The sequence below is a fragment of the Pipistrellus kuhlii genome, unplaced genomic scaffold (genome assembly GCF_014108245.1).
Source record: "Pipistrellus kuhlii isolate mPipKuh1 unplaced genomic scaffold, mPipKuh1.p scaffold_m20_p_25, whole genome shotgun sequence".
NCBI lineage: Eukaryota > Metazoa > Chordata > Mammalia > Chiroptera > Vespertilionidae > Pipistrellus > Pipistrellus kuhlii.
In genome coordinates this window covers 4,116,078-4,136,414 of record NW_023425524.1, presented here as the reverse complement: position 1 = coordinate 4,136,414, position 20,337 = coordinate 4,116,078, and the positions used below count along the sequence as shown (strand labels likewise).

Below are 20,337 nucleotides of genomic sequence, written 5' to 3'. Positions count from 1 at the left end.
CCCTGATCAAACTCCCAGTTGAGGGGACAATTTGCATATTAGTCTTTTATTATATAGGATAGAATGCTATCCTTAGAAAGAAATGATCATTTCTTTGAAAGGTAGTAGAAGATGAAAACAGGTGGGAAATAATTTTGGGAGTTCCTTTCACTTAGAATGCTGTCCTGACTCCATCATCATATAGCTGAAAAATCAAGTTTTATACACATATTTACAACGCCAGCAACTTATTCTGAGAATCCAAACTAAAAAAAACACCCCTACAGACTAAACAAGCCTTCACTTGCTCCCTAATTCCATCCTTGAGAGACTAAGGACTAAGGAGGAAGCACAGGACATGTGGGTGACGTTCCAGGAGTGGGGTCTGTGAATGTGAGAAAGATTTAAACTGTCTGACAATTCAGAGATGGAAGACAGCCCTAATGTACAGATAAAACCCAAAGTGAAAATAGTCCATCATGCCGCTGGCAGTCAGTGGCACTGACTCGCTGGAGACAAATCTGGATCTACTTAAAATGTCAGGTGAGCCAAGTAATGAGTCTTCGCTAAGTAGGCCCCAGCAGAAGGAGCCTTCATGGTCCGCTTGGCAGTTGAGTATATATTACTGCAAGCCTGTTAAATAAATGAGTATTTAATACCTATTGGATTACAAAGATACCCACTTACTCTAACAAGATCTACTTCGTTTTTTTAGGGAGAAAAGATAAAATGTTATCGTCACAAGTGAGATGCTTCCTGCAGCAAACAGAACTCAACGCTGTGGTGAGTGATATAAAATATTTAAAATATCCAAGCATGTTTATGAGAAACGTAATTTTCCAGAAGGAGATGGAGTGGCTTGTGATGTTTCAAGTGGCCAGAGAGAGAACCTGTGCTTGCTATTTGAAATCCTAGAATCTTTGAGTGGATGGAGACCTAAGCCAGCTAGTCAGTCTAGCCCAGCTTCAGAGAAAACAAACAAAAACAGGACAAATATGTGGTAGAAACAGTTCCTAAAATGCTGAGAAGAAATGGAAGTCAAACATTTGTTTAGCCATGTTTTTATCTAAAACTTTTTTAAAAAACAGACATTTTCCAGGGCTTAAAGATGAACAATGAATTTAAATGCATCGTTGGACGTTAATGGTAAATGGGTAGCAATTTAAAAAGCAATTTAAAGTATTTTCAACTTTATTTTTTATTACTTTTAGAGGGAAACAAAGCACAAAGACAATGACTTCTTATAAATAACATTCTTAAACATTAAGTTTATTCTTCGGTTCTTTGTTGTACTATTAATATAGCTTTCTACCAAAATAAAATAAAATAAAAATCCAAAATATTCCTTGCTAAACAACTTCATTTTACAATACCAATTTACATAATCTTTTTAAAAAAGAAAATGTACAGGAAGCAATGGTTGCTAAAAGCATGTCAACAATTATTTTTTTCTTTTATGAGACATCTGCTCAAAATGAAAATATATTGAAGAGAAGCAATTGTCAGTTCAATTAATTACAAGAGTATCAATTCACAATGTTAAAACAGACATTAATAAGATGCAATGTTTTGCAATTATGTCTGTATGTTGCATATGCGTGCTCTGTCAACACACACATATGTATACATTATGTTTATCTTTAACCCTATTGTCTTCTCTTTAATAGTCACAATACGAATTATAAAAATATGTGTATTCAAAAGCTGAGCCCATTTAATTGGTTAAATTCTAGTTAGCAGTGGAATTTTTTTTAAAAGGGTACCATATAATTTAATAATGAAAACCAACAAATCTAAGGGGAATATAGCCTTAACAAGTAAATTTGAGGAAAGGGAAAGAGGGAAGGAAAGAAAGAAGGAAGGAGGGATGGAAGGGAGGTAGAAAAGGGGAGGAGGGAGAGGAGAAAAAAGAAGGGTGAGAGGGAATGGCCCTAGCACACAGGCTGGCCAGTATCAAGTATAATCCTGTATAATAAAGATGTAATATGCAAATGGTCAATACACCTTGAAGTAACGACCAACTGCGTAACGACTGGATCACGGATCAGCAGGATGGGATGAGAGCTACAGGAAGGGGCAGGGCAGCAAGCTGAGGGGAGGCAGGCAGAAGGAGCTATAGGACAGCAGCGAGCTACTGGCGCACAGATTTGTGTGCAGGGCTACTAGTAAGTACATAAAGACAAAAAGTTGAATTGCTAATTCATGCTCAGCCTCTCTTGGCTACTGCTGGAGAATGGACAATTTGGACAGTAATGGGAGAGACCGATGCGCTCCCTAAAATTTTTAGCACTACCAATTAGTGTGATAGGAAGCTTTGGCTACTGTAGAAGAGCTTTAAGAAGGAGCAGCGAAAAATCTCACCACCTTTGTAAGGAGATATGGATGACAAGTTCTTCATTATAAATTGCTTTGGGCGCTTTGGGTTCCATAGGCATAGTAACTGGTAAAAAGTGAACTATAACTATATATAAAACAAATAAATTAGTGGACTTTATACTTAAAAGATAATTGATTTACATTAAAAGTTCCATGTTTAAGTTGTGCTTACTTCTCCCATTAAGATCAGGTACAGGCAGGATGTCATGTGTCTGCATTGCTATTCTTTAAGGACCCAATGGTGCAGGGTCATGTGCGCTTCTGGTGAATGTCTGTGAGAGCAGAAGTGGGGCGGGGGAGGGCGGATTTGGTGGGGGAAGGCTCCTGGACATCACCACTTGTCTACTCTGGGTGTGGATTCATGGATTCCATGTAGTTAAGCACTTCCATGGAAGAGGAATTACTTTAAGTCCTCAGCGAGCCACATAGAGGGCGCTAAAAGCCAAGAGTAAGCTTTTCTCCTATCAGCGGTACCAATAAAGATGGATTTTTATGGTTGGGGGCGGGTGTGTGTGTGTGTGTGTGTGTATGTGTGTGTGTTAGAGGACCACACCCAGGTTAAGGGAGCATCTAGAAGATTGGGACAGTTGAAAAGACAGTAAGAAGCATGCATGAAGGCTGCAGTCTTTACCTCAGGGGCTCTCTGGCCACTTGTTTATGGTCCGCTCTTCCCTTAGGAGTTAGAGCAGATGAAGTGAAAGGACCCGCCACATTCACAGGCGTCTGGGGCCAGTCGCCTGATAACCTTACTGTGTGTGCATCAGTGGCTCCAAATGAGATGGATTTTCAAAGTGCCAGGATTTTAGAAAAGCTTAAGATCTTCAGAAAATACTGGGGTTTAAAGAAGTTTTTAGACCACTATCTGGACAATCTTTCCCAGCTTTCCCCCTTTACATCCAAGAGGAGTATTTCACAAAAAGCACTCTTTAAAAATGACAGTTTTCTAAGTACCAAGCTTGTACAAAATAGCAGTTACTTCACCCAATAAGAATGCTTCCAAAGATCAACTCCCCTGGTAGCCCATAGTTCCTCAAGTCAAACTGTCCTCTTACCACAGTACCCCTAAGAGGGAAGATGATGCTTACAAAATGTGTACATTTGGCAAATCACCAGGCTTTCCAGGGGCAGGCTGGACTTCCTCTCTCTAATTGGTGGTGTTTTCTTTGGGTACCACTCCCGTAAGGTCTATGACACACACAAAACCCTCTCCCTCCTTTAAAAATCTCTTGGGAATTTACAGATTTTCAACAACCTATTAGAGTAGAGCACAGAGAACTTATAGCACCATACAGAGTAGTAAAACTACTCTGTATGGTGCTATAATGTCATTTATACATTTGTCCAAGTCCATAGAATGTGCAGCACCAAGAGTGAACTGTAATGTGAACTGGGCGATGGTGATGTATCAGGGTAGGTTCCTCTGCTGTAACAAAGGTACCACTCTGGTCAGGGATGTTGATAACGGGCGAAACTGGGCATATGTGGGGGTAGGGGTATCTATGAGAAATCTCTGTACCTTCACCTTCATTTGGCAGTGAACCTAAAACCTCAAGACCTTAAAAACAAAAAACAAAACCTCTAGCAAGGAGATTCACATGTGTGATCTTGGTCTTTACTTAACCAATAAAGGCCATTACAAATAGAATATTATTATTGGTCATTACCAATGCAGGAGATGACAAATCGGCATCTTCTAAACTAAGGAGCAATTTGAATCTCTAACATTACGAAGCAGGTGATTCAGACATAAGACTACCAGGCACATAATAAAAATGACTTGCTTTGCTTGGTTTTAAAGAAACTGCTAAGATGTGAAAAGGGCAAGTAGGTTCCATTCATTTTTGTTCACCTTGTAAATGGGTTGGCTCATTGCCTGACATTTGAATTCTTGGGAGAGCCATTTATATCTTCAAATAAATGGGTTCAATATTCTAACTTACACCAATGGTTACATTTTAAAATTAGTTTACTACAGTTGAGTTGATCTTTAAAAAAAAAAAAAAATCAACCTTTGGGAAGAGAGAGGTAGAAGTCAGTCTAGATTAATAGAATTTATAGTTCTAAATTCAGGATGAATTTAAAAAATACATTTTTCTTTCAATAATTACTTTATGTTCTAAACGAGGTAAAATTTATAAACACGCACTAAAGTGATGTTGAGGGCACTCTGGTGATAATAGGGATGAGGTTTATTTTTGTCAAAACATCAGAGGGATACGTTCATTGCAGTTGGTCAACTTTGAACTTCACACTACACTGTCCAAGGTCAGAAGACAAATGGGTATCTCTCCATTAGAGAATCCTCACACACACACACGGACTTACTCACAAATGCCAAACTCAACAACTATGGAACTGACACATCTCCCAATCACAGATTCACTTAGAACCTCACTGATGGGTCTTCTGAGTCACCCTCAATCAGGGTGATGGAGACACAACCTCCCTGGCCTGTCCCATCTTAGAAACCCTTGGATGCACTCACATTTGCCCGGACCTCACACACACACACACACACACACATATGAATGAATCAAGCTTAAAAGCATCAGCCATTACTGACATTTGCGATCAAAATAAATAAGAGGGATGATTTGTTCTTTATACCTAAAAACAGCCGAAAGTTGCTGGCAACATTAAAGGGATGGTTTGAACTTGAGCACCAGGAGCTGTGATGAAAGCGCAACTCTGTCGCCGCGGTAGGACTGGATGCGGTGAGGAAGCTGGTGTGCCAGGTCTGAGGCCTTGCCGGTTTGTGCTCCATGAACAGAAGCTGTGCTGTAATCTCAGAACAATGGGACACAGAGCAAGCGAAGCAAAACTGTGAAGGGTTTCTTCTCAGGCGGATGTCCCCGAGGCGGGGATCGGGGTGCTGGGGGCTGCGGGAGTGCTATTTGGTAGCGGAAATCCAAGTCCCAATCCCTTTGGCCTCTGCATGGCTTGAATGGGCTCGGCCAGTCCCTTGCCATCACGTCCGAGGCCCGAGCCAGGTGTCCAGCCCATATTCTGGAGCATGCGGTTCCCTATGTTGTTTTCTGAGATGGGCTGGGCGTTTTCTCCAACGAATCCTGAAAAGGTAAAATGACAAAGGCTATTAGTTCTGACACAGGCGAAGGTCCTCTCAGGCCAAGAAAACCATGTTCTCTTCAGTTTTTCTTTCATAGAGGCACCTGGGAGGGAATCTCTTACTTACAAAAAAAAAAAAGCCTTGTGTCAAAATACTTACCTAATACATACAAAACCTACATAATTTTAATAACTAACTAGTGGCCCAGTGCATGGATTCATGCACACTGAAAGCAAATTAATTAGAAGAAGTATTTTAATATCACTATTTGCCCTTTCTCTATAATAGAAGTGTCAACCAAATTCATGATCCACAATGACACATCGAAACACATGCATATGATTGGCACTAGCAAGAGCTTTATATATATAGATATAACTTCCTTAATTAGACCTGCTTTCTGATTTAGCCAAACTTTCTCCAGCCCAGTGAAGCACCCCAACTTCTCTTTCAGGTAATTGTCAGAAACACAACAGTAAATATCCACATGAAGCAGATTATTATTGTAGATCACTCAGGGAGAACAAAGGGTAAAATATTTAACTGTGGCAGTGTTTGACCATATTCTGCACCATGAGAAAACCTGAAGTCATTTTCAAGGTCCACCATATCATCTTACTACTTTTCAGTCAGGTCAAGTTCCTAAACTTTCTAAATCTCTGTTTTTTTGGCTAATGAAAAGAAAATAGGATTCCACCAAGTCTCCTATCTACCTACTCCAGGACTTCTGTGAGGATCAAATAAGATGAGGCAGGGGGAAATGCTTCACAGATATTTGGTCAAAGTGTAAAATGTTTCCACCTGGCTATTAAACAAGTTGTGTTTCTGGGCTGAAGAAACTCTAAGGAGGCTAGTCACTAGGGAGAGGAAGCCGGGCGTTGCTATGTGACCTCATTACCTGGCACCCACATCCACCATTTCTGGGTTGGGCTAGGCTGTGGGCTTCATTTTGCACCATGGGGTCTGGGCAGTGTGGGCTGTGATTTGGTGCAGGCTCCAGTGTGGTGGTGGGGCCTCTGTCACCCACTTGGGGGAAGTTGAGTGTTGCTTTGTGGGAACCAGGTCTACAGTGCGATTTCTCTATAAATGGCCAGTGCACATCATTGCAAATCCTGCATTTGAGCGTCTGCCCTCTGATGGTCAGTGTGTGTCATAGTGACCGGTTGGATGGACACTTAGCATATTAGCCTTTTATATGTACAGATGTCACCCCAATATGTTCAATGAAAAAAAAAAAAACATTTAAAAAGACACTACAATTTTATTTTGAAATTATGATTATGGTGGTAACCAAGACAGATCTCCAAGGTCTCTTTAATTTTTTACTGAACAGCTACTGACCAGTATTTTCAGTTAAACAGTACATGAGTATTCTCTCCCATAGCCCTGATGTTTTTTAGTGATAGTTATGAATTAATTTATTTCAATGTATAAGCTAAAAATCAGATCTGAGGTCTAATGCTGCTCTAGGCTGCAGATTTGTTTAATCATATTTTTATTTTTATTTTTAATATATTTTATTGATTTTTTACAGAGAGGAGGAGAGAGGGATAGAGAACTAGAAACGTCGATGAGAGAGAAACATCAACCAGCTGCCTCTTGCACACCCCCTACCAGGGATGTTTCCGCAACCAAAGTACATGCCCTTGACCTGAATCGAACCTGGGACCTTTCAGACAGCAGACCGACGCCCTACCACTGAGCCAAACTGGTTTCGGCTAATCATATTTTTAATACAAGAGGTTGCAAAAATCTCAGATAAATAAGGCCAATTCAAAATGTTCCTGCAAAAACTGCAGAAGTGTGACACATTTCTGTTCTCAAGTGAAGAGCAAAGGAAAACTGATTCACTATAATGATTTTAAAACGTTGATATTTCCAGGATAGGGGCCCAGGAGTGCTGTGCTTTCATGTAGGTGGAAAGGAATCCATCCCCTCTCTTTTTAAAAACGCTAGTTGCAATCCTTAATGAAAATAAAACAAAGCAAAGCATTATCTTGTGCTTTGAAGAAAAACAAACAAAAAAGAAACATTAAATATCTCCAATGCTAAATCTTTCCATGTAGAAACAAAGATTCATAAAACAAGCAAAAACAAAACAAAAAAGCAATGGCTTTTCCATACAACCTTTAAAAAAAACTAAAACCTCATCCAAACAATGGAGAGATACTTTGATTCTAGAATAAAATATACTGTTGGTTTCCCATCTTTTTTTTTTTTTTTTGAGATTAAGGCAAGGGAGGGCACCGTTCAGTCTTCGCTCAGCATACCACCACCACCACAATTTCCTTGTCTTTTGCTCCTGGCAGCGCTAAATCCTTTAAGTCCTTCCCTGGAAGGCGCTCCTCCCGCTAGGGCAATTTCAGCAATAACCTTCCACGCACTCCCTCCCAAGCCCGCCTGATGCTGGAACCCTTGTATCTATTATAGCCCGTTTGGTCCTCTCCCCTCGCATCTTCCAAAAACTACTGCGGCTGGTAATTCACTTGCGTAATTGGCTCAAGAGATGAAAATCTTGTACCGGCCTCTCCTCGCTGCTAATCTGTCCAGCTGACTGCAAGCCTAATTGGCAGCTTGTTTAGTAATTTGGCTCCTAAAGTGTTGTATTGATGTTGGATAAGCAGCCGGTGGAAAGGGGAGGTGATGTGCTGCTTCCCACATAGTCTCCGTTGCCCCTTTCCATCCCTGTCCTGAGCTTGGCAAGCATTCAGTGGTCCACACCCACTGTCTCCCCATCCTTCCCCCCCCTGCACTTGACTAGCCAGCCCAGAGCCAGGGCTGGTATTGTTATTACTAGTGATGCTATTAAACCACTAAGTTATTAAACTGCCCTGTAGTGTTCAGTAACTCACTTAGGATCAGAGGTTTTGATGACTGTTAAAAAAAAAAGAAAGAAAAGAAAAGCAGCAGCATTAAGTACAGAAAGTGATAGGTGTTACAACTCTGTCAAATATTTTTATTATTTCGTTTGAAAAAATTACGAACCCGTATAATTGTTGGATGCTCAACCACTGACCCACACTGTTCAGGGCGACTTTTAATAAAAAGTGCAATGTTTAAAAATCTTCAGCCATTACTATAATTTACAACCTGCCTTCCGTGCCTTAAGTATTCAGGAAGGTTATTTTGTTACTAGACGCCTGGTGTATGAAATTTTGTATATTGGGCTGAGACCGGTTTGGCTCAATGGATAGAGTGTCGGCTTGGGGACTGAAAGGTCCCGGGTTCAATTCCGGTCAAGGGAATGTACATTGGTTGTGGGCACATGCCCAGTAGGGGGTGTGCAGGAGGCAGCTGATCGATGATTCTCTCTCATCGATGTTTCTAACTCTCAATCCCTCTCTCTTCCTCTGTAAAAAATCAATAAAGTATATTTTAAAAAACTTTGTATATTGGGGGGAATCCCGCAGCCCCTCACTTTTTACCGCCTGCCTGCTTGCTGCTCCTTAGCGAGAGCACTGACCACCAGTGGCAGCTCCTGTGTTGAGGCTCTGCCTCCTGGTGGTCAATCAGAGTGTCTGTTTGTTCCCCTGTTTGGTCAATTTGCATATTGGTCTTTTATTATATAGGATTAAACTTTCAGTAGAATGAAAGGAAATCGTTGAAAAGTCACAAAAGCTGTAATGCAGCCTCTTGCCAAGAACTTGCATGTTCATAAAAACACTGTTTATGCTAAGAGAAATAAGCCAGTATCGCATGATCTCACACACCCGGAAGTGGGAAGAGATTAAACAGGAACTTGTATGCACATATGCATAACCCATGGGCCTGAGGCGGGGCCAGGAGTGAGGTGCAAAGGAGCAAATGGGGAGAAAAGGGAACATCTGTAATACTTTCAACAATAAGAATAAATTTAAAACAAACAAACACTGTTACATTGGAGCAATCTCTAGACTGAGTATTAAACTTGAATACGTATCTTTTTGTATAATTTGAAATGTACAGAAAAAAGACTGATTCCTCTGGTGACTATTTTCCCTATGATATTATTTCACTAGAAATCAAAATAATAACAGCATTTTGATAACAATGAGTTCAGTAATGTATAGTGGACAAAACATTTAAAAAAAGATAATAGCCACAATAGCAATAAGCATATTTACATCTTTTAATTTTCAAACCCTCAATAAGCTGTGACTTCTACCACAAAAAAAGACCGTAACCAGAACTGCTGCCTGCCTTTTAAAAATGCCTTAATAGTATTCCTCCTATTTTGTTCACTGCTTTTCTTCACCTTTACAGATGACATTTTTCAAACAATAAAATGCATTCTGCTGGCAAGCCTTCCTGCTTCAACAGTTCTCAATTTTAGAATAGTAACTCTGCATCCTCGCCACGGCGACACCCACCGTGTCTCTGCCTGTGTGACTTTGAATGAGACAGGGAACAAGCCATACATTTAAAAAAATCAATACCCAGCCTTATCAATATTCATTTTGCTTTGTCAATACAAACTACAAAGGTGAAGGAGCAGTAAATAAGCTCAAGCACTGAAATAAACTTGGTGTTCCTGTCACAATTAATAAATATTCAAGCGATAATGCTGCTGGCTAGTGCACAGCCTTATGAAGCCATGAGCTTAAGCTTCATGCTGGTGCTAAGATGGGGTGAGCACAATTTTCAACACAGTAAGCAGGGAAAGATGATCGCATTTTGGGTTATTAATTTCATAAAAGACTTTAAGTCTTTTTAAAAAATAATACTATGTACACAACGTACAACTTTATATTTAGGATCCTAAATTATTGTGTTTAACCCAGTTTGGAATTATAAAATGAAAGTGCCTGATTTTTCTAACAATTCTTTTAGTGAATCTTTTCTTAACCTGCTGTTTGACTGCATAATAGTTCACATGTAAATCAGAGGGAATCATCAAACAATGTTCAAGCTGACAGGCTTTTAGCTCTTCTTCCATATTATAAATGAGAGTGATCTTCACCTGCTTTTTTCCAGCTTGGATGCAATGTTGATTTAAAGGCAGGAATTATGAAAAACATGTCTCAATTTAATGTGTTTTTTGAGAGGTCTACAAAGGGCCTATGAAAAGGTGAAAAAATTCTCTTTAATTCTACCTGCTAACTCAACTTTGGAAGCTCACAGATATAACTGACTCTTTATTATGTGACTGACTATATTCCAGAATTTGAAAATGACAATTTCAGAGACAAGACAATCTAGGATTCATGATCTCATTATCAAAGTATATTTATGCAAAAGCATTTCTTACTTGAATTCGAATAAGTCTTCACCTTGGAGTTGATTCATTAATATTGGAAGAAATGTTTTAGAAGCTTAGCTCTTTTAAATTACCTCACTCTCCTCCTCCTGAGAGGAACTGGTGTGCATGGATTTGAGACTGTTCTGGAAATGTGTGACACAGTTCTCCTGCACCACTGCTTTTTGAATAATCACAAAAAGTTCTATGAGTTTTATTCTTTAAGGAAATTTGAAGGGAAAAAATCTAATATAATAAAAATCCAGAATCTTAAGAAAATCACAGCAGTTTAGAGTATAACATCTGGAACATGCTGGCGTGAGCTTCTAAATGTTTTAGGCTAAAGTTTAATGTCTGGAATTATAATGTGAAAGGGCCTAATTTTCTGACAATTTTCAACACATACTCCATATAAGTGGTTCCCTCTGGCACTATGAATAGTAACATCAAAACCACCTCACAGAAATAATTATATCACCCTCCTTGACCATTTTGTATTTTCCTTCTCCCTGCACATTTTCCTTTTCCCTGAGAGTGTGAGGCATTACCCAGGTGTTGTCTGCTCCTTATTGCTGGCATGAAGGTGCTGCATGCACATTCCTACGATTGTTCTGTCTTTGCCACTAATCATTGAAAGACAAGAGAATTCAGGGGCCCATTCAAAGGAACAGGGCATTTTAAGAAGCCTGCATCTGCCTATGAAAGATTTGAACTGAAGAACTTATGACATGTGTTTGGTCTGAAATTGGCTATATGTTCCCATATAAAGATATATATTAGAAGTGCTCTAATTAATATTCTGTATCTCTGTACAGCAATATTTAGATGAATCTTCTATGAAACTTATGATATATACTAGTGTGTTCAAGTAAGCATATGCAATGAGATCGACTTCACATATATAGTCTTACAAAAAGGTCTTGACTAAGTGGTCCTAGACAGAACATGGGTTTAGCGGTCATGCAGGTGTGGGCTTGAAACCTCCCTTTGCCATCAATATCATAGATAGAGAAGAAGATCCTCACACTTCTGTGAATTTTAATTTTCTGGCATAAAGTGATAATAATGACCAGCTCATAAAGTGGTTGCAAGATAAAATGAAATAATGAAGTATCTGATAAACAGTGGGTACCCAGTCAGTGGTAAATATTATTCTACATCAAAAGAAACACATTCTACACACAGGTGTTCCCAATGTCCAATTTCTGAAAATTCAATACAACTAGAAGATCAGATATTATAACCACAGGCATAATTTCATAATGTAGTCCTTTATATGGATAAGGAAACTGGATAATGAGTGCTGTAATTTTAAATTACTCTTCCTTATTTTTTTAGAGAGCTATGGGATAGGTCCCCTAAATAGAGAATTTAAGTTTCACATCTTTCCCCCCACCTCAAAAATCTCCATATCAAGATTATGTGTGTATGTGTGTGTGTGTATAGATATATATGCATGTATATTATATATATTTATTTTCCCTTCTCACTGCTTATGCTGCTATTCACATGAATCTTATTTTCATAGCCTATAATTAATTGTGAAAAAAGTAAATTTTCCTACCAAGGGTTTCCCAGATGAAGTTAAGAGAATGTTTATAAATCTGGATGGTTGAGGACCCCATGCAAGAGACCAAGGCTGTTATTCTTTGTAACTGACTGAGTATCTGCCCTGAAAGTTTTCTCATGGTCATCGGGCTGCATCATATGCATGCCAACTGCTGCTTATTCCTATGTGGACATCCACTTCTTAATGCCCAGTGAGCTCCCGCTACCCCTGGTTCCCCATCTCTGCCTCCCTCCCTTACCACTGCTCTTGCGTGAGATTTCTGCAGTACATGCTCATCTTACTCCTCTCCCTCAGCCACGCTGGAGTCCTTGCTCCTCTAGAAAGGCTCCCTGTCCCCTCTGGTCCAGTGACTTCTCTCTGTCAGCACTTGTGGTTTCCCTGTGCCACTCTCATTAGCATGACATACTCTTCCAATGACATGGCTCTTCCGGTGGAAATGCTGAGAGATGTTTTATTCTGATGCGAACGTCATCTAATAAGGAATGACGACTCTGCCGAGCTGGGACTAGACACCAGACGGCCCCAGTCACGGCCAGCTTCCCATCTACTTGCACATGGAGGCTGAGTCTAAACTGTGTGTGTGTGTGTGTGTGTGTGTGTGTGTGTGTGTGTGTGTGTGTGTTATTTCAGAGAAGAAAGGGAAGGAGAGAGAGATAGAAACATCAGTGATGAGAGAGTATCATTGATCAACTGCCTCCTGCACTCTCCCCACTGGGCATTGAGCCAGCAACCCTGGCATGTGCATGACCAAGAATCGAACTGTGACCTTCTGGTTCATAGGTCAATGCTCAACCACCAAGCCATGCCAGCTAGGAGAGCCTAAACTTTTGTGTTTATTACTATTAATCTCTTCTGGGCTTATTTGCCTTTTATGCATCCCTCCCCCTGTCCCACAACAAGTCTACATTTCTTGAGGCTACAGAAACAGCCTTTGAAGATTGTGTGCCCTTTAATACCTCTCACAAAGCACTGCATTGGGGGCAGGTGTTTAGTGAAAACTTCATTGGTGGACTGCCTGAAACCTCTACAGAAGGAATGTGCATCCATCTTACACCAAATACAAATGATGTAACAGTTGCTGGCAACTGTGCCTCTTCTTTGGCATAGTGATTAAGAATGATCAGTATTTTGCCAAAACCAGTTTGGCTCAGTGGATAGAGCGTCAGCCTGCGGTTCTATTCCGGTCAATGGCACTTACCTTGGTTGTGGGCACATCCCCAGTAGGGGGTGTGCAGGAGGCAGCTGATCGATGTTTCTTTCCCATCGATGTTTTTAACTTTCTATCTCTCAGCCTACCTCTCTGTAAAAAAAATCAATAAAATATATATTTAAAAAAAAAGAATGATCAGTATTTTATTCTTGATGACTCATGAATTTCACCTGTGTGCTCCGCCCCCTTCCTTTTACCTGTTGTAGGCGGTCCAGGCAAGGGTGCTGCCTTCCTTCTCCGTTTGACATCTCCCATGAACAATGATCCTAAATGCATACTGGTTTGCCTGGGAGCAATTATCAGGAAAAAAACAACAACAACTATTAACAAAGGAGAAAAAGCACGATACACAAACACACAGCTTGTACAATCTGAACCTAAATCCAAAGGTTCTCAACCAAGATGGAGCGGCATCGTAAAACCACCAATCTTGTTTATATCGAAACATAATTACGTTTGTTGACAAGCGTTCAGCAGCTAAATGCGCCTCCATAAATTGTTACTGGAATGAATAATATAAAAGGAATGCTTTTTAATTTTCAAAACTGGCAATCTTTCTGGCTCAACATAAAATCCAGCGCTGTGGCTTCTGACAGGAAAATAGCGAAGATTAATTATCTAAAGAGATCACAATATTGTTGCTAGGTTATCAATTGGTTACTAATGCTTTACTGTCAGAACAACATTTATTACAGGAAAAGTATGATCAATTTCTTGGAGGATATTATGCGGCAGCGAATTCTCTTAAAACATTTTCAATAGGAAGAAGAAGGAAACAGTGATGCTCTCCCTTATAATTCATATGATTAGAATTCCTCAGTTAATTACCAGTTAGGTGAAGCAACATCCTGGGAATGCATTAACGCCGGTCTGCTGCTCTTGAGCAGGCTAATGGGGTATTGGATCATATTCGGAAAGACACAGCATATGAGAACCTTCTGCTATTCTTGGAACTAGTTAGAGTTAGATGATTCTGCCTCATCGTGGGTTGCTGAATTAAACAGATTTGGGGAAATCAGAAATTGCCCATTGGAAACCAAGACAAAGTAATATCAACATGGAAAGGATGGAAATGTCTTCAGATTCTTCAAGCTACAGAGGGACCTGTCCACTTCCTGGATCTCAGTCCCTGACATGGTTTGGGACTGTGTCTGGTGGTCATGAAGCAGAAATAAACGAAGCGTTTCATTTATGGGAGCACACGCTCTTAGTAATTCATAGAGATATGCAGTAGTAGCCTCAAGTTTTATAGAACCCAATTTGAAAACATCCAGCTTATTAGAGAAAAACGTAAAAGCAAAATATCAATTCAGTTAAGAACCCAAATATGTATTTATACAGATGCACTCAGGTGTTTAAATACTATGAAACCTTGGGAGTTATGGAATGAAATTAAATGTAAGTTCTGTCTGTAAGGTACAAAGTAAAGTACAATTAATGATCAGGCTAATTCAAGGGGCTATACACAACCAAAGAAATACACCTTGAAAATCTATCAGTACAGGATGCAAATGGGCATTTGTCTAGTTTCTTTTTCCGTTATATTGAGTGCATAGTGTTTTTCTGTAACAGAATAACTAATTATAATTATTTAAATATTTCAAGCCCTAGCTGGTTTGGCTCAATGGATAGATTGAAAACTTAGTTCACTCAGTTAGACTAACTTTGCAGAAATATATTATCACACATATATGTCAAAGTGTTCATTAACATGCATAACTAACATTTTTGTTGGTCTTTGTGGTGCTCTCTATGGCTCACAGAGATAAGGAAAATCAATGGTTATGATCACATCTACATTTAAAATAAAATAAAAAAAACACACAGAAATTTAAAATATAATTACAATAACAAAGAAGCAGAAGTAAACAAAGTACCAGAAAAGATACATCATTTTTATCCAAAATTAATGAGTTCACTGATTCTGCAAGTATTAATATCTACTCCTGACTTTGCATAAGATCCCACAGTGGTGGGGAAGATGAAGAGAGGAGACAGAAAATACCAGAGAATGAAATGTTTAAGTTCTATTGGGAGAGTTAAGTCTGAGCAGGGAGCTGAAGACATAGGGTCGGGAGTAATTAGGGACAGTGGTGGCAGTGGCAGGCACAACTGATATCATTAACTATTGCCAGAGATTTTACTTTTAGTCTTTATATAACAGGTGGCATTTAATGTGCCTTTTTTCTCTTAGTTGGAAAAAAAAAATCTGTGTTTCTATGGAAGACTATACTTGTAGAAGATACCCTCCCAGCCATGGGCGATTTCTTCTCAACTCCAAGTTACAGTAAACAGAAAGCAAAGGAAAACCATTCTTTCTAGAACCTGAAGACCTGAGCCATAAAAAGAACAGGCCACTGCAGTCCAGAAATTGTCAGGGACAGATTCCCTGCTCTGGTGGGGAGGGATCCAGACTACTGATTGGGAAGATTCCCCCTTTAGGCTGTCCTCTCCCCCTCATCCCTTTCCCTTTAGATGGTGCAATGGAGATGCTACAAACACCACCAATGAAGGTCTACCCTGTCATTTAATTGTCACTTTTCATGTAAAACATAGCAGTTATTATTTAATTTAAAATCAATGAATGTCTCAGAAACAGCCTGTTGCTTTGGTCTGAGTCGTTTGCCTTTGCAAAGCTGAGCACTTGGGTTATGAGAGGAGGCGAGAGTTGGCCATTTCTGTTTGTTTGTGTTTGGCTGTGCTGCTCTGACAAATGACAACTCCTTGTCCTACCAACAGACCCAAAGTCACTATAGAATAATGTTTAAGACCCTTTTGTAAAGCGCCGTATGGAAATTGCCAGTCAACCCTATCAGTGTCCTTGTTCAGAGGACTGGCTTATGATGGAGAAGAGGGCAGACCAATCCAAGCCTGATGATTCCGTATCTACTGACACCTTCAACACTGGGGGTCACAGACACAGTATGTAAGTGGAGAGGATAAAGGAAGAAGCCCTGGCATTTAGTTAGGACCTGAAATATGATTTCCCATACACACATTATTAAATTTCCTACTAAATATGAGAAAAGCAGAGCTCACAAAGAACTCACTTTTTTGCTTTTGAAACAGACTTCCCTTATGTATCCCATCATCCCTTTAGATAGTCTGGTGGTGGGAAACTGGCATGCTATCCAAAAGGAAAAAAATAAATAAGTAACAAAAAACAAGAGGCAGAAGGAGAAAGTCCCAGGGAGAACTACCTCGCCTGGAACCTGGCTTCTGACCTGGGCTCCGAGGACGGATGCAGCGTGTTAGACACAGTAGCCTTAAAGAGGAGACATTGGAGCTTATCTCTCTAGCCTAAGTGTTTACAAAAAAGAGGCTTTTCAGTTAGAGCTGCCCCCTGGATAGAACGTGTTCCCAAGCAGCCTCGACAAGCTGCAGAGGAGAGGCGAGCAGATGTGACTACGGGGCCGGGCATCTGGCAACAACACTCACTGTCAGTTGGAAAAATATCAGCCAGGACAGGGTACCAGCTGCACAGAAGTGAGGCAGGGCCACTATGTCACTGTGGGGGGCATCAGGCCAGCGGGAAGGGTGGGGGCTGGGAGACCCAGTCCCTGTCACTGCAGGGCCATGGGGCAGAGAGGGGGTGGGGGCTGGGAGATCCATCCTGTTAGAGGTCCTCTGTCTTAAATCCTAGGATGGCATCAAGTCCTTGTTTTTCCTGGTATTCGCTCTCAAAGCCCCTACTTGTGCATGAGGAACCCTTTGCGTTTGGTGTTGTCAGTCATACCCTGACCAGGTCTAGGGTCTTTTCTCTCTGGTTGTGGCCCCTGGACTTAACCATTCTGCCTGAGCCCATGACCCATCCCTTCCGAACGACCCTGACTTGATGAAGGGCACTGAACTGGGGACTGGTGGCCCATCACTGGGCCCCCTGCTCTATTCTGTCTTACTCTCTCTTGTCACAGCCCTTCTGTGTGGTGGCATTCTGTGGGAGTGTTCCTCTCTATGCCTCTCACTGTTACTGCATTTTATTTGTACCACGAGCGTGCAACCACAAGAGATACAAGTCGTAGCCAGGTGAATTAGAAAGTAGCCAAAAATGCAAGTGAAAATGAGATGAATTAGAAAGTAGCACACAATGGAAGTAATAACAGCGAGTGGTTAGGGCAGCTGAAGGGATTTGGCGACCAAAGGCAAGGTCAGACTGTCCACACAAGGAGGCTGGGGTGTGTGCTCAGCTGTGGGTTCTGGGGCCTCATGTGCATGTGGGATGAGTCAGGGGGTCAGAACTTGACATCCCCCCCTCCCCCAATGCCTCAATTTCTGCTTCCTCAACCAGATCTTGGAAAAACACAACCTGTCCCCATTTTGGTCCATGTTGGAGGATGTCTATCCATCAGCAGCATGTGAGACTTAACTCTTCTGACTGAAGTCTTTGCATTACTCATTTTCATATCCGTGTCATCCATTGAAGTGTACCATAATATTTGAAAATGTTTGTTGAATTAATTTTCTTATTCTAGTCGCCTTATATGTGACTCTAAACCAAGATTCAGGTTCAGTTCTGTTCACTTAGAACAAACGGGTTAAGAATATTAGGAATATCTTTAATGCAATTAATTATAGATATTATAAATGGCAACCATATCAGGCTAGGGAATTTCGTAGTGCTGTTACCAGAATGTGGGATTATGTCTGATTATACAGTCTGATTGATTTTTTTTTTTTTTAATGTAAGGTTCAAGTACCAACATCCCATTTTAAAAATGTAGACACAGATCTTCTTGCATTTAATGGAGATATCCAAGGGAATTATGTTCATTTTGAGTACTTTTTAAAAATCTCTCCTAAGTCAACACTAGATTCATTTTATCATTTTTAAGGAAATTAGAATAAACTTATTCTTAAACTAAACAAACTGGACGGGGGCGAGTTTCTTTCTTTCACCATCTTCAGGGAATGATGGAATGAAAAGGGCAGCAAAGAAGATATTTTCTTACTTTATTATTATTTTGAATCCATGTAAGTCTTTGAGTTGATCAGATGACTTACAGGGAACATCCAAGCTTACTGAGCACCAACGATGATGCTAAATATTTTCACATCCTTTATCTTGTTTAATCCTCCCAATAACCTAACCCCTCATGGTTCTGAGGCACCCGGAGTCCGGGAAAGCTGTTACTTGTCCAAAAAAAATCACATACACAAAAAATGAAGGGATTGCAGGTGAGCCAAGAAATGCTTGCCTCAAAAGAATCACTTTTTGCCTCTTCCTCACTACATCATTCAGCTGAGTTTATTATCCTCCATTTAATAAATGTCTACTGAGAATGAAATGCATGCCGTGCCCTCTGCCATAAAACGGGATTGAGAAATAAAAAAGATACGGTTTTCATTTCCTGGGGTTAAAGTCTACTGATCATGTGGGGAAAAAATTTCAACTCGGTATTCAAAGAGAATTCCAACCAGCAGGTGAGGGACCCTGGGCCCCCAGGTGAGAGGACACGCATGAAGGGGCACAGACACCCTGGAGCTCGCCGGGGACATGGCATGTTTGGGGGCGGGGGGGGGGGGGGGTGAGCACCTCAATCGGACGGGACCTGGGGCACAGGGAGGCGGGGGAGGAGATGGCGCCTCCTTGCACGCATCGCTTGGAGTTGCAATAAATAATGCATCTGTCCATTCGTGATTATTTTAAATTCTCCAGAAAACAGACAATGGAGCTGCCTGCTGGCCTGAGTTCATCAGAGTATTTACTAAACAGATAGTGGAATCCAGTGGGAAAAGCCTATTCCTAGGTCTCTGTAGACCTACTTCTGGGTTTTGTTGCTGCTTCTGTGGGAAAGTTACTGCTCAGAGAAGAGATGGACTCAAGACCAGGTTCTTGACCAAGGCAGCTCTGGAGGCCATGGGTGGCACATCAGCAGAGTTATAAGGGCCTCTGGGATGGAGTTGGCAGTGACAAGCTCCAGGCTGAGCTGGCTGTGATTTTCCGGGAGGTGTCCCTGTTGAGCGGGGACTCATTTTACAGTCATAGTTCTAGATGCTGTAATGTACATAGGTTGAGTATGGCTACTTTGTCCCCTACGTCGAGGAGTTTATAAACACAGGGTATTGTCATCACAGGCCAGCATGTCTGAAACTTCTGAAAGAGGGGAGGAGTTATTTCTACTTGGAATATGCCAGGAAGTGGCCCTATTTCATATGGGCTACTTGAATTTTGGTTAAATTATTGTTGGTAGGTGAAGTTTAATTGGGAATCTAGGACCCGGTTGAAATGTCACCTCCTCAAGGCAGCCCTCTCTGATTGCTACTGCCAGAATTCTCTCTCACTCACATCACAGGGTTTTCTACCTTCATCTGTAGTCCTGTGTGTGTACATGAACTAACGCTCTCGCTGCACTGACATTCCCTGAAGGCTGTGGGCCCCATATCTGATTTACCTTTTTAAGTAAATTCCCCTTAGTATTTACAGACCTGGCTGACACAGGCACATATTACTAGTAAATAGCTATTGAATGAAACTTAACAAGGCATGGCAGGGCTTTTATATTAACTTATTTTTATGATAGTCAATATTTTAATTGAGGCTCCAATTTCTATCGTAAGTAAATGTTTACTTACGGAAATAGCAAACCACAAAACACACTGGGTCCATGCCTTAGGCTCCGGAGGATACATGCCCATAAAACCAAGCTTGTACATGTGAGCCAGCGTCTAACGCCTCTGCAGGCCCTAGCCCTCTTCCTACATAATTCTGCATTTTACTAAATGTAACTTCATGAAAATAATGCCCTCAGTTCCTCCTCTTCCATAATCATTATGTCTATAAAACTTTCACAGACCTGTTAGCAAGTATCTCCTAAACTGTGAAATGGACGGTCCTAGCCAGGTGAGCTGTCCTGAGGCTGTGACGAGGGCCTGAGCGCTAATGATCAACGAGCAGGAAGAGAACTCGGAGACGCACCTCA

At 40.8% G+C, this 20,337-nt stretch overlaps 1 protein-coding gene across 1 annotated transcript in view; it reads right to left on the bottom strand.

The window, feature by feature from the left end:
• Positions 1-1,161: 1,161 nt before the first annotated feature.
• Positions 1,162-20,337, bottom strand: part of GPATCH2 (G-patch domain containing 2) — an 88,498-nt gene continuing 69,322 nt past the window's right edge. Inside the window, exons 9-10 of the mRNA XM_036453481.2 lie at positions 13,615-13,703; positions 1,162-5,423 (exon numbers count right to left, since the gene is read on the bottom strand). Coding sequence (XP_036309374.1) covers positions 5,194-5,423; positions 13,615-13,703 — 319 coding nt within the window. The 3' untranslated portion in view covers positions 1,162-5,193. The remainder of the gene's footprint in view (positions 5,424-13,614; positions 13,704-20,337) is intronic.